The sequence below is a fragment of the Triticum aestivum genome, chromosome 4B (genome assembly GCF_018294505.1).
Source record: "Triticum aestivum cultivar Chinese Spring chromosome 4B, IWGSC CS RefSeq v2.1, whole genome shotgun sequence".
Classification (NCBI taxonomy): domain Eukaryota; kingdom Viridiplantae; phylum Streptophyta; class Magnoliopsida; order Poales; family Poaceae; genus Triticum; species Triticum aestivum.
Genome location: NC_057804.1, coordinates 475,287,016 through 475,300,402, shown reverse-complemented (window position 1 = coordinate 475,300,402; position 13,387 = coordinate 475,287,016). Strand labels below are relative to the sequence as shown.

Below are 13,387 nucleotides of genomic sequence, written 5' to 3'. Positions count from 1 at the left end.
TATAATAGGAGGAGGTGGTGCAAAGCTGGGCGGGCCATGGCCCATGTAGCCTTGCTGAAGCTCCGCCACTGGCCTCTCCTATCACTACTTTTACACACAACAACAATTTTTTTGGAGCGCCATCTACATCTAGCCTCTCATTTGCTCTTTAGGTTCTCTTTGGCGAGGAAACAAAGGAGGAAGCCTTCCTTGCATAAAAGCAGGGAGTGGTCAATCCAAGTTGCCACGTCTCATGGTTAAAATGGTTTTCAAAGGGCGTGGAGTAGAAAACAGAGCAAAGAGATGTTGGGGCAAAAGGCCTCCCCACTACGATCGAGTAGCAGCTTATGGAAAAGCACACAAGATAATGCATTGCCTTTGCATTGAATAAGAAAATAATTCCTTGTGTAGCTGCGTATCTGAGTGGAGACCTGCACCACCGGATAGAAGTCCTCGTCAAGGCGCACCCGGAGAAGATGGACGATTCTACCAGGTGTATTCACGTTGTGGATCGAAAGCCAGCCCAAGAATGATGGCGTTGCTTATTCCAGTACCCCGCGGAACTCGAGAAGCGTCAACCCTCGCTTTCCTCGTTGCTGGCGCTGCCGGGCAAAGTGCCCGTGGAAAACGACCCAAAAGGCACTTGATACCGAGCATCCAACGAACTTTACCATCTCTGCGATTATAAAACAGTGATCCAAATGATCTTATATTTTTTGAGAAAGTAGTATACTGAGATTTGATTATGTCTTAGTCGACGCTATATTCATAAGATCTTGCATGAAGATTCATGTAGAATTATTTTTTCATGTTCTTTCTTATATGTTGCACTTGATTAAGTCCTAGTCGACTAAGACCTATCCACGCCCGTTATGAAAAGTTCATCAGAAATGCTCAAGAGATTTTGTGACCATCCATCTAGAAATTGAGTTGTACTGCGCAGGCTCATACAAAATGGGAAGGCATGCATGGCTCCACAAACATACAAAAGTTTACATTAGATTTACACATTACTATATGTAAGTTGTCTGAATTTAGAATTTGGGTCCGTCGATATTCACATGAACAAAGGAAAAGCGAGGGAAGGAAGGAGCTCACCAGAGAAGGCTACTCCATTATCTATCTTAGGGGTGGGGTGGTGCAAGTTTGCCTAAAAAACAGTCATCGTCGGGGTTAGGGGGATGGTGGGGGCAGCGGCAACACGTTGATGTGAGGAGGTTGATGGAGGGCGGGTCGGTGGTGGCCGATGGTTCGGCCGGTGATACGTTTGGCGGTTGTGGTCGAAGAAGCTAAATGTATCACCGTGTGTTTTCCATCTAACGACTGAAACAAATCGACCGACCTAAATTGAATTTCAGTTGACTTAACCCTAGCCAATCCCTTAGATTTTTTTTTTGCGGGATAATGTCGGTTTTATTCCTAAGAAACATAATTACAGTTCACTAGCACATCATGAGTAACACTGTCTGGCACACGGCGCAACCAGCAAGCAGTGCTATCATCAGATCTTCCTATACTATCTAAACTATGAACAACTCCATTTCAATGACGCTCAATTTTCATTGGAATAAACCCACGTAAGTCTAGAGTTTCTTGATCTCCAATATAAGATGACCGTATGCAGAACGGTCCAACAAGACATCAGTCACTGCAGTAACAACAGTCGCGTTATCAGATTGGATCACAATTGGCAGCAGCTACATACTACTAGTAAAAGTTACTAGTACACTCGAGCTACAGTAATAGTACTAGAATATCTCCGATTTTGTCATGTTTGGCCCTTTCTTTCCGTTGCTGCCGCGGCAACTAGCGTTGCCCGCGAAAGCAAACAAACTGCTGCACACACACTGCTGTCACTGTACTCTATGTAGGACTACGATCTCACTGCCTGCGCTTTAATCAATCTCAGCAGTGAAAAAGGCCCTACGTAATTAAACTACTGCGCCCTGCAACCTTCAATGCGCAGCGGCCCCGACCGCAACCGTTACCACCGCAGTCCAACTCTCTCTGACTTCTGCTCACTCGCCACTGCCTCATCGCCAACCGCTCTGGGCTGGGCGTGCCCCCACTTGTCAATCACATGGGCTGCAGCCACGTCACCACGATGGGGCTCCGGACGTCGTGCCCGCGGCCGTCCGACCAGACGAGGTGCCCGTGCACCGGCGCCGCGGTGGAGGGGGCGGACGCCGCCGACACCGTCACCGCGAAGCTCTGCTTCTTCGCCGACGGGGAGAAGACGAGCTTCTCCGGCTTCACCGCCACGGACACGCCGCCGCTCGCCATCTCCACGCGCGCCTTGTACGTCGCGGACGCCTCGGCGCCGACGTTGGTCGCCGTGCGGATCACCGTCTTCGACTGGTTGCCGCCGTAGAGCACCACCGAGATGGACGGGTAGTTCAGGTCGGACCCCGACGGCTTCCTGCCCGTCGCGGCGGGGCACGCCACGGGCTTGTGCGTGATCACCTCGATCGCGTTCGCCGCGTACCCGATGCTGCACATGAACGCCACGTAGTCCTCGTCCCCGATGTCGTACACCAGCCCCGGGTCCAGGGCCTTGCCCAGCGCGATGTGCCCCGCGCCGTAGTCGAACGGCGTCGCGGCGCGCCCGGGCTCGGCCTCGTCAGCCACGGCGCCGCCGCGGTTGTCGGTCACGATGGCCGTGGTCATCAGCGCCGAGCGGATAGCCGCCGGCGACCACTCGGGGTGCGCGGACCGGAGCAGCGCGGCGGCGCCGCTCGCGTGCGGGCATGCCATGGACGTCCCGGACAGGATGTTGAACTCCGTCCGCCGGGCGTCGGCTTCCAGGCCGGTTGGGCCGGTGGCGCCCGTCCACGCCGCGAGGATGTTGACGCCGGGCGCGATGAAGTCGGGCTTCAGGATTTCCGGGACGAGTCCGTTCGGCCCGCGCGCCGAGAAGGAGGCCACCAGGGGAGCCGGCTTGACGCCGATGACCGTGCCCCGGAACACAATTGTTGCGGTCGGGTTGGTGGTGTTGGCAGCATACGCCTTGAGTGCGTCGCCCTCGTTCTCGCCCACCGAGCAAGCAGGGAGGACGTGGGCGTCCCCTACTAGACCTTCGCCGTTGGCCTCCCCGTTGGCTAGAACCATTGCCGCGCCACCAGCTTCCTTGACGACCATCCCCTTGGCCACGCGTGGGCTGCTGCCACGGTCGCAGATGACAATCTTGCCGGCCACAAGCGACGGGTCGATGGAGTTCTCCATGCACAGCGAAGCTGACAGCCCACCCGACCTCCCGGGGTAGTACAAAGACAGCATTGTGTTGTTGGCCAGGGGCTTGCCGGAGTAGAGAGACACTCCAGACATGCGCCTCCCGTCCCCGAGCACGATCTCGGCGGGGAAGTTGCGGTCGATGGTGCCGGCGCCCACGGTGGCGATCCACGGGGCGAGGTTGGTCACTGACATGGGCGCGGGCCCTTCGTTTCCCGCGGAGGTGGCCACGAACACCCCCCGCGAAACGGCGCCGTACGAGCCGATGGCAATTGGGTCAATATAGAACGGCGACACCGCGCCGTTACCGCCGCCTATGGAGACGGAGATGACATCCACGCCGTCCGCGACGGCGCGGTCGAAGCCAGCGAGTATGTCGGAATCGAGGCAGCCGGCGCCCTTCCAGCACACCTTGTACGCGGCCACCCTGGCCTTGGGCGCGACGCCCTTGGCGACCCCGGAAGCGTACCCCTCCATGCTAGCCGCGTAGGACACGCTCCCGGCGGCCGTCGTGGCCGTGTGCGTCCCGTGCCCGTCGGCGTCGCGCGGCGACATGTACTCCACGGACCCGTTGGACGCCGCCGCCTCGACGCCGTAGTGCGCGGCGTGTCCCTGCGAGAAGAACCGCGCGCCGACGAGCTTCTTGTTGCAGGAGGACGCCAGGAACGCGGGCCCCGCGTCGCAGCCGCCCCGCCACCGGGCGGGGACGGGCGGGAGGTTCCTGTCCGACAGACTCCGGCGCTCAGGCCACACGCCGGTGTCCAGCACCCCGACGATGACGTCGGAGCCGTAGTCGGCGAGTGACCACAGACCGAGGCGCGCGCGGAGCCCCATGAACTGCGGCGAGCGGGTGGTGTGCAGCTGGCGGACCCGGTCCTCGAACGCGGCGAGCACGGCCGGGTGGCGCCGCAGCTCCTCGGCGCGCGACGCGGACAGCGACGCGGAGAAGCCGTGGAAGACGGTGTCGTAGACGTGGAGCGGCTCGAGCGGGCCGTCGGCGCTGGCCGCCGCCGACGCGAAAGCCGCGGAGGAGTACCAGTGCGCGTGGGTGGGGAACACGGACGGCTTGGCCCGGTGGTCGACGCGGAAGATGTACGTCTTCCTGGCCTGTCCGCCGCCGCTGACGCCGAGCACGGTCTGCGAGAGCGCCGGGGCGAGCGCGAGGAGGAGTAGCAGGAGGCGGCGGCGGGCGGCCATTGGTGAGAGAGTAGGACGGCGGACGGTGTCGTGGAGCGGGGCGGTGGTTCGTGGAGTTATAGCGAGGCAGTGGGAGGTTGGGGGAGGGAACGGGTCCTTGCGCGGTGCGTCGTGGGCGGGCTCGTCGTACCAGGTTGCAGTTATGACGCGTCACGTACTCGCTCCCTACACCCGTAGCATGGTTAAATGCTGCCGCTTGGGTCGGATGGACGGATGTGTATGCGTGTCGCGACCGTGCGGGCGCCATAGCCGATTGGTTGTTGGCCTGTTGGGTGTTGGGTGTGGGTGGGCGAGTGTGAGCGTGCGACCGCCTGAGTGCTGTACCGTAGCGTCATCGTCAAAGTGGCTTGACTCTGGATAGGAATCACGCGTGACACCGTGGGCTTTGGGATATAGTCTGGGGTCAGCACCTTTGGCCCGACCCGGCGACCCCGACGGGTCATGGACGCCAGGGCTGGGCCTGGGGCCTGGGCGGAATGCTTGTAGTTATGTGACACACTGATGATGTCTAGGATCCGTTCCACAAGTTCATTAGTATCATGTCATCTAAAAAAAGGTTCATGATCATGTGTAGCTTGATGGATTCTGAGGACCGATGAATGGTCCTGGGCTAAGCACTTGTGCACCAGCGAGGGCCAGCCGGGGCGTTGCACACTTGCACTGCATCAGTTGTAGTAAAGGAAGGCGTAGACTGTATCCGTAGAACGCGCGCGAAAGGAGGGAGCGTGCTTTTGTGGTAAAGTGAACGTTGGGGATCTAGCCGGGCTCGGCTTCCAGTGGTTTGTCGTTACCAAATGATGGAGTTCCTGCTGCGGAGGTGAAGGCCTGATTGATTGGCTCGTGCACCCCCGTTCACGAGGAAAGATCACTATGGAATCTTCATTCTATGTCCACCGAGACTGGGTTTCGTACGATAGAACCGACGAACCAATCGATATTCTACGGAACTCAAGGTCACTATGGAATCTTCATTCTCTGTGAGATGCCCCTGCCCGATCTGCCGGCTGCTTCTGTGGTGAGCCCGCTGCCTTGGATGCTGCCCGATCATGCCTAAGCTATAGATGATGTGTGACGGATCGTTTTCGCCATTGTCAACTCGACAACAGAAGGTGGACTTGCTTGTGCCTCTTTTATTTTTCAAAAACACCGAAAAACCTCTGAATCTTTATTTTTAGTGGAGCAGTTGGTAGTCTCCACCGGTCAATTTTCGTCGGTTAATTTTCGTCTCGATCCCACCTCGCGCTACCCACCGATTCCCCCTTCCTCCCTTGAAGCCGACAAAAAAACGATATGCTGCCACGAGGCCTGTTGTGAAACACTACGGTTCATCGACAAAAAATCGTCCTAAAAAAATCTACGGCGGTTAACCTATGAAAATTAGCCAGACTAGAAGAACGCCCGTGCGTTGCAACGGGGCCACATTAACTTTAAGAGTTCAATATTAATATTCTCATACATATCAATCCTTCTTCTCCTTCCGTCTGCCACCGAGACAGGGACCTAGACTTTGTGCTGCTCTTATTGATTTCAAACCCAGACGAGATGGGGTGGTGGGAGGGGGGACGAAAAAACCCAGACGAAACAAAGGAGAAGGAGAGCCTCATCAGTAGCATCATGGTGAATTTCAAACCTAGCGTTGTGCTCCGCCCAACGAACATGGACGCCGCCGCCGGCGGCCCGGTGGAGCTCGAACCCGAGAGACTCTGCTGCTTGCTGGGAGGGGTCGGGGAGGGTCGGAGCACATGAGCATTGACGTGAAGACAGAGTAGGCCGGGGAGATTACTGTGCACGCCGCACAGCGACTTGGACCTCGGAGGGCCTTAGCTCTGTCAGGAGGAGGTCCCGAGTTCCTGCCGAGGACAGCCTGACGGGGGAGACGCACGGCCGCTCGCGCTGCCCGCAACGCGACCACGCCCTGCCCTAGGGTTCTGCGACGGCGGCAGCGTCGTCCACAGTCACACCCTCTCTGAGTCCTGCCCTGAACTGGGGTTCCGAGATGGCGGCGGTGGCGGAGGTCTCTGAGGTTGGAGAGGGGCAAGATGTAGGACGGCGGAGGCTGGAGCCTGGAGCGATGGCGGCGTTTCGGGATTGCAGGCAGGGGGACGTGCGAGGTGAGTGTTTTTTTCACCGGTTTATGTTGTGCTGCCTGCACGGATATATAGGAGAACAAAATAGGTGGATTATAATTCCTTCCATTGTATAAGTGCTGGGAAAGGAAGCGAGGGACAAAAATCAATCGAGGGGCCTTTAAGAGTAGAGATTAGTTAATTGGATTTTTCTTTAAAGTCTGTTATTTGTTTTCTTAAAATTTATTATATGTTTCTGTTGGGTTTCGTAGTAATTTCAAAAAATTTCCTACGCGCACACAGGATCATGTGATGCATAGCAACGAGAGGAGAGTGTTGTCTACGTACCCAACGCAGACCGACTGCGGAAGCGATGACACGACGTAGAGAAAGTAGTCGTACGTCTTCACGATCCAACCGATCAAGCACCGAAACTATGGCACCTCCGAGTTCGAGCACACGTTCAGCTCGATGACGATCCCCGGACTCCGATCCAGCAAAGTGTCGGGGAAGAGTTTCGTCAGCACGACGGCGTGGTGACGATCTTGATGAACTACAGCAGCAGGGCTTCGCCTAAACTCCGCTACAGTATTATCGAGGAATATGGTGGCAGGGGGCACCGCACACGGCTAAGGAATCGATCACGTGGATCAACTTGTGTCAACTTGTGTGTTTAGAGGTGCCCCTGCCTCCGTATATAAAGGAGTAGAGGGGGGAAGGCTGGCCGGCCATAGAGGGAGGCGCAGGAGAGTCCTACTCCCTCTGGGAGTAGGATTCCTCCCCCCAATCCTAGTCCAACTAGGATTCCTCGGAGGGGAAGGGAGAGAGGGGGGTCGGCCACCTTCTCCTAGTCCTAATAGGACTAGGGGAGGGGGAAGAGGCGCAGCCACCTTGGGCTGCCCCTTTCTCCTTTCCACTAAGGCCCATGAAGGCCCATATGGCTCCCGGGGGGTTCCGGTAACCTCCCGGTAACCCGGTAAAATCCCGATTTCACCCGGAACACTTCCGATGTCCAAACATAGGCTTCCAATATATCAATCTTTACGTCTCGACCATTTCGAGACTCCTCGTCATGTCCGTGATCACATCCGGGACTCCGAACAACCTTCGGTACATCAAAATGCATAAACTCATAATATAACTGTCATCGTAACCTTAAGCGTGCGGACCCTACGGGTTCGAGAACAATGTAGACATGACCGAGACACGTCTCTGGTCAATAACCAATAGCGGGACCTGGATGCCCATATTGGCTCCTACATATTCTACGAAGATCTTTATCGGTCAGACCGCATAACAACATACGTTGTTCCCTTTGTCATCGGTATGTTACTTGCCCGAGATTCGATCGTCGGTATCCAATACCTAGTTCAATCTCGTTATCGGCAAGTCTTTTTACTCGTTCCGTAATACATCATCTCACAACTAACATATTAGTTGTAATGCTTGCAAGGCTTATGTGATGTGTATTACCGAGAGGGCCCAGAGATACCTCTCCGACAATCGGAGTGACAAATCCTAATCTCGAAATACGCCAACCCAACATCGACCATTGGAGACACCTGTAGTACTCCTTTATAATCACCCAGTTACGTTGTGACGTTTGGTAGTACCCAAAGTGTTCCTCCGGTAAACGGGAGTTGCATAATCTCATAGTCATAGGAACATGTATAAGTCATGAAGAAAGCAATAGCAACATACTAAACGATCGGGTGCTAAGCTAATGGAATGGGTCATGTCAATCAGATCATTCTACTAATGATGTGACCTCGTTAATCAAATAACAACTCATTGTTCATGGTTAGGAAACATAACCATCTTTGATTAACGAGCTAGTCAAGTAGAGGCATACTAGTGACACTCTGTTTGTCTATGTATTCACACATGTATTATGTTTCCGGTAAATACAATTCTAGCATGAATAATAAACATTTATCATGATTATAAGGAAATAAATAATAACTTTATTATTGCCTCTAGGGCATATTTCCTTCAGTCTCCCACTTGCACTAGAGTCAATAATCTAGATTACACTGTAATGAATCTAACACCCATGGAGCTTTGGTGCTGATCATGTTTTGCACGTGGAAGAGGCTTAGTCAACGGGTCTGCAACATTCAGATCCGTATGTATCTTGCAAATCTCTATGTCTCCCACCTGGACTAGATCCCGGATGGAGTTGAAGCGTCTCTTGATGTGTTTGGTCCTTTTGTGAAATCTGGATTCCTTTGCCAAGGCAATTGCACCAGTATTGTCACAAAAGATTTTCATTGGACCCGATGCACTAGGTATGACACCTAGATCGGATATGAACTCCTTCATCCAGACTCCTTCATTTGCTGCTTCCGAAGCAGCTATGTATTCCGCTTCACATGTAGATCCCGCTACAACGCTTTGTTTAGAACTGCACCAACTGACATCTCCACCGTTTAATGTAAACACGTATCCGGTTTGCGATTTAGAATCGTCCGGATCAGTGTCAAAGCTTGCATCAACGTAACCTTTTACGATGAGCTCTTTGTCACTTCCATATACGAGAAACATATCCTTAGTCCTTTTCAGGTATTTCAGGATGTTTTTGACCGCTGTCCAGTGATCCATTCCTGGATTACTTTGGTACCTCCCTGCTAAACTTATAGCAAGGCACACATCAGGTCTGGTACACAGCATTGCATACATGATAGAGCCTATGGCTGATGCATAGGGAACATCTTTCATATTCTCTCTATCTTCTGCAGTGGTCGGGCATTGAGTCTTACTCAATTTCACACCTTGTAACACAGGCAAGAACCCTTTCTTCGCTTGATCCATTTTGAATTTCTTCAAAATTTTGTCAAGGTATGTGCTTTGTGAAAGTCCAATTAAGCGTCTTGATCTATCTCTATAGATCTTAATGCCTAATATGTAAGCAGCTTCACCGAGGTCTTTCATTGAAAAACTTTTATTCAAGTATCCCTTTATGCTATCCAGAAATTCTATATCATTTCCAATCAGTAATATGTCATCCACATATAATATCAGAAATGCTACAGAGCTCCCACTCACTTTCTTGTAAATACAGGCTTCTCCGAAAGTCTGTATAAAACCAAATGCTTTGATCACACTATCAAAACGTTTATTCCAACTCCGAGAGGCTTGCACCAGTCCATAAATGGATCGCTGGAGCTTGCACACTTTGTTAGCTCCCTTTGGATCGACAAAACCTTCCGGTTGCATCATATACAACTCTTCTTCCAGAAATCCATTCAGGAATGTAGTTTTGACATCCATCTGCCAAATTTCATAATCATAAAATGCGGCAATTGCTAACATGATTCGGACGGACTTAAGCATCGCTACGGGTGAGAAGGTCTCATCGTAGTCAATCCCTTGAACTTGCCGAAAACCTTTTGCGACAAGTCGAGCTTTGTAGACAGTAACATTACCATCAGCGTCAGTCTTCTTCTTAAAGATCCATTTATTCTCAATTGCTTGCCGATCATCGGGCAAGTCAACCAAAGTCCATACTTTGTTCTCATACATGGATCCCATCTCAGATTTCATGGCTTCAAGCCACTTTGCGGAATCTGGGCTCACCATCGCTTCTTCATAGTTCGTAGGTTCATCATGATCTAGTAGCATGACCTCCAGAACAGGATTACCGTACCACTCTGGTGCGGATCTTACTCTGGTTGATCTACGAGGTTCAGCAGTATCTTGATTTGAAGTTTCATGATCATTATCATTGGCTTCCTCACTAACTGGTGTAGGTGTCACTGAAACAGTTTTCTGTGATGAACTACTTTCCAGTAAGGGAGCAGGTACAGTTACCTCGTCAAGTTCTACTTTCCTCCCACTCACTTCTTTCGAGAGAAACTCCTTCTCTAGAAATGATCCATTCTTAGCAACGAATGTCTTGCATTCAGATCTGTGATAGAAGGTGTACCCAACAGTTTCCTTTGGGTATCCTATGAAGACACATTTCTCCGATTTGGGTTCGAGCTTATCAGGTTGAAGCTTTTTCACATAAGCATCGCAGCCCCAAACTTTTAAGAAACGACAACTTTGGTTTCTTGCCAAACCACAGTTCATAAGGTGTCGTCTCAACGGATTTTGATGGTGCCCTATTTAACGTGAATGCGGCCGTCTCTAAAGCATATCCCCAAAAAGATAGCGGTAAATCAGTAAGAGACATCATAGATCGCACCATATCTAGTAAAGTACGATTACGACGTTCGGACACACCATTACGCTGTGGTGTTCCGGGTGGCGTGAGTTGCAAAACTATTCCACAGTTTTTCAAATGTACACCAAACTCGTAACTCAAATATTCTCCTCCACGATCAGATCGTAGAAACTTTATTTTCTTGTTACGATGATTTTCAACTTCACTCTGAAATTCTTTGAACTTTTCAAATGTTTCAGACTTATGTTTCATTAAGTAGATATACCCATATCTGCTTAAATCATCTGTGAAGGTGAGAAAATAACGATATCCGCCACGAGCCTCAATATTCATCGGGCCACATACATCGGTATGTATGATTTCTAACAAATCTGTTGCTCTCTCCATAGTACCGGAGAACGGTGTTTTAGTCATCTTGCCCATGAGGCACGGTTCGCAAGTACCAAGTGATTCATAATCAAGTGGTTCCAAAAGTCCATCAGCATGGAATTTCTTCATGCGCTTTATACCGATATGACCTAAACGACAGTGCCACAAATAAGTTGCACTTTCATTATCAACTCTGCATCTTTTGGCTTCAATATTATGAATATGTGTATTACTACTATCGAGATTCAATAAGAATAGACCACTCTTCAAGGGTGCATGACCATAAAAGATATTACTCATATAAATAGAACAACCATTATTCTCTGATTTAAATGAATAACCGTCTCGCATTAAACAAGATCCAGATATAATGTTCATGCTCAACGCTGGCACCAAATAACAATTATTTAGGTCTAATATTAATCCCGAAGGTAGATGTAGAGGTAGCGTGCCGACAGCGATCACATCGACTTTGGAACCGTTTCCCACGCGCATCGTCACCTCGTCCTTTGCCAGTGCCCGCTTATTCTGTAGTCCCTGTTTCGAGTTGCAAATATTAGCAACAGAACCAGTATCAAATACCCAGGTGCTACTGCGAGCTCTAGTAAGGTACACATCAATAACATGTATATCACATATACCTTTGTTCACCTTGCCATCCTTCTTATCCGCCAAATACTTGGGGCAGTTCTGGTTCTAGTGACCAGTCTGCTTGCAGTAGAAGCACTCAGTTTCAAGCTTAGGTCCAGACTTGGGTTTCTTCTCTTGAGCAGCAACTTGCTTGCTGTTCTTCTTGAAGTTCCCCTTCTTCTTCCCTTTGCCCTTTTTCTTGAAACTAGTGGTCTTGTTGACCATCAACACTTGATGCTCCTTTTTGATTTCTACCTCCGCAGCTTTCAGCATTGCGAAGAGCTCGGGAATAGACTTATTCATCCCTTGCATATTATAGTTCATCACAAAGCTCTTGTAGCTTGGTGGCAGTGATTGGAGAATTCTGTCAATGACGCAATCATCTGGAAGATTAACTCCCATCTGAATCAAGTGATTATTATACCCAGACATTTTGAGTATATGCTCACTGACAGAACTGTTCTCCTCCATCTTGCAGCTATAGAACTTATTGGAGACTTCATATCTCTCAATCCAGGCATTTGCTTGAAATATTAACTTCAACTCCTGGAACATCTCATATGCTCCATGACGTTCAAAACGTCGTTGAAGTCCCGATTCTAAGCCGTAAAGCATGGCACACTGAACTATCGAGTAGTCATCAGCTTTGCTCTGCCAGACGTTCATAACATCTGGCGTTGCTCCAGCAGCAGGCCTGGCACCCAGCGGTGCTTCCAGGACGTAATTCTTCTGTGCAGCAATGAGGATAATCCTCAAGTTACGGACCCAGTCCGTGTAATTGCTACCATCATCTTTCAACTTTGCTTTCTCAAGGAACGCATTAAAATTTAACGGAACAACAGCACGAGCCATCTATCTACAATCAACATAAACAAGCAAGATACTATCAGGGACTAAGTTCATGATAAATTTTAAGTTCAATTAATCATATTATTAAAGAACTCCCACTTAGATAGACATCCCTCTAATCCTCTAAGTGATCACGTGATCCAAATCAACTAAATCATGTCCGATCATCACGTGAGATGGAGTAGTTTCATCGGTGAACATCATTATGTTGATCATATCTACTATATGATTCACGCTCGACCTTTCGGTCTCCGTGTTCCGAGGCCATATCTGCATATGCTAGGCTCGTCAAGTTTAACCTGAGTATTCTGCGTGCGCAACTGTTTTGCACCCGTTGTATTTGAACGTAGAGCCTATCACACCCGATCATCACGTGGTGTCTCAGCACGAAGAACTTTTGCAACGGTGCATACTCAGGGAGAACACTTCTTGATAATTTAGTGAAAGATCATCTTATAATGCTACCGTCAATCAAAGCAAGATAAGATGCATAAAAAGATAAACATCACATGCAATCAATATAAGTGATATGATATGGCCATCATCATCTTGTGCTTGTGATCTCCATCTCCGAAGCACTGTCATGATCACCATCGTCACCGGCGCGACACCTTGATCTCCATCGTAGCATCGTTGTCGTCTCGCCAATCTTATGCTTCCACGACTATCACTACCGTTTAGTAATAAAGTAAAGCATTACATCGCGATTGCATTGCATACAATAAAGCGACAACCATATGGCTCCTGCCAGTTGCCGATAACTTGGTTACAAAACATGATCATCTCATACAATAAAATTCAGCATCATGCCTAGACCATATCACATCACAACATGCCCTGCAAAAACAAGTTAGACGTCCTCTACTTTGTTGTTGCATGTTTTACGTGGCTGCTACGGGCTTAA

At 50.3% G+C, this 13,387-nt stretch overlaps 1 protein-coding gene across 2 annotated transcripts; it reads right to left on the bottom strand.

Moving 5' to 3' along the window:
* Positions 1-1,628: 1,628 nt before the first annotated feature.
* Positions 1,629-4,560, bottom strand: LOC123092800 (subtilisin-like protease SBT1.6). Of its 2 annotated transcripts, XM_044514626.1 has the most exons (2): positions 2,507-4,560; positions 1,629-2,426 (listed from the first exon to the last, which is right to left on the bottom strand). In XM_044514626.1, the coding sequence occupies exons 1-2, from the start codon at positions 4,402-4,404 to the stop codon at positions 1,964-1,966; spliced, it is 2,361 nt and encodes a 786-aa protein (XP_044370561.1). In that variant the 5' UTR covers positions 4,405-4,560; the 3' UTR covers positions 1,629-1,963. The 2 variants fall into 2 exon arrangements, with proteins under 2 accessions (XP_044370561.1, XP_044370562.1); XM_044514627.1 differs by having other exon boundaries at positions 1,629-4,559.
* Between the last annotated feature and the right edge of the window lie 8,827 nt (positions 4,561-13,387).

Coding starts and splice junctions, on each gene's coding strand:
- LOC123092800 (XM_044514626.1), bottom strand. CDS start 4,404: ATGGCCGCCCGCCGCCGCCTCCTGCTACTCCTCCTCGCGCTCGCCCCG. Junction 2,427..2,506: donor GACCCGGGGCTGGTGTACGA/CATCGGGGACGA, acceptor TCACGCACAAGC/CCGTGGCGTGCCCCGCCGCG.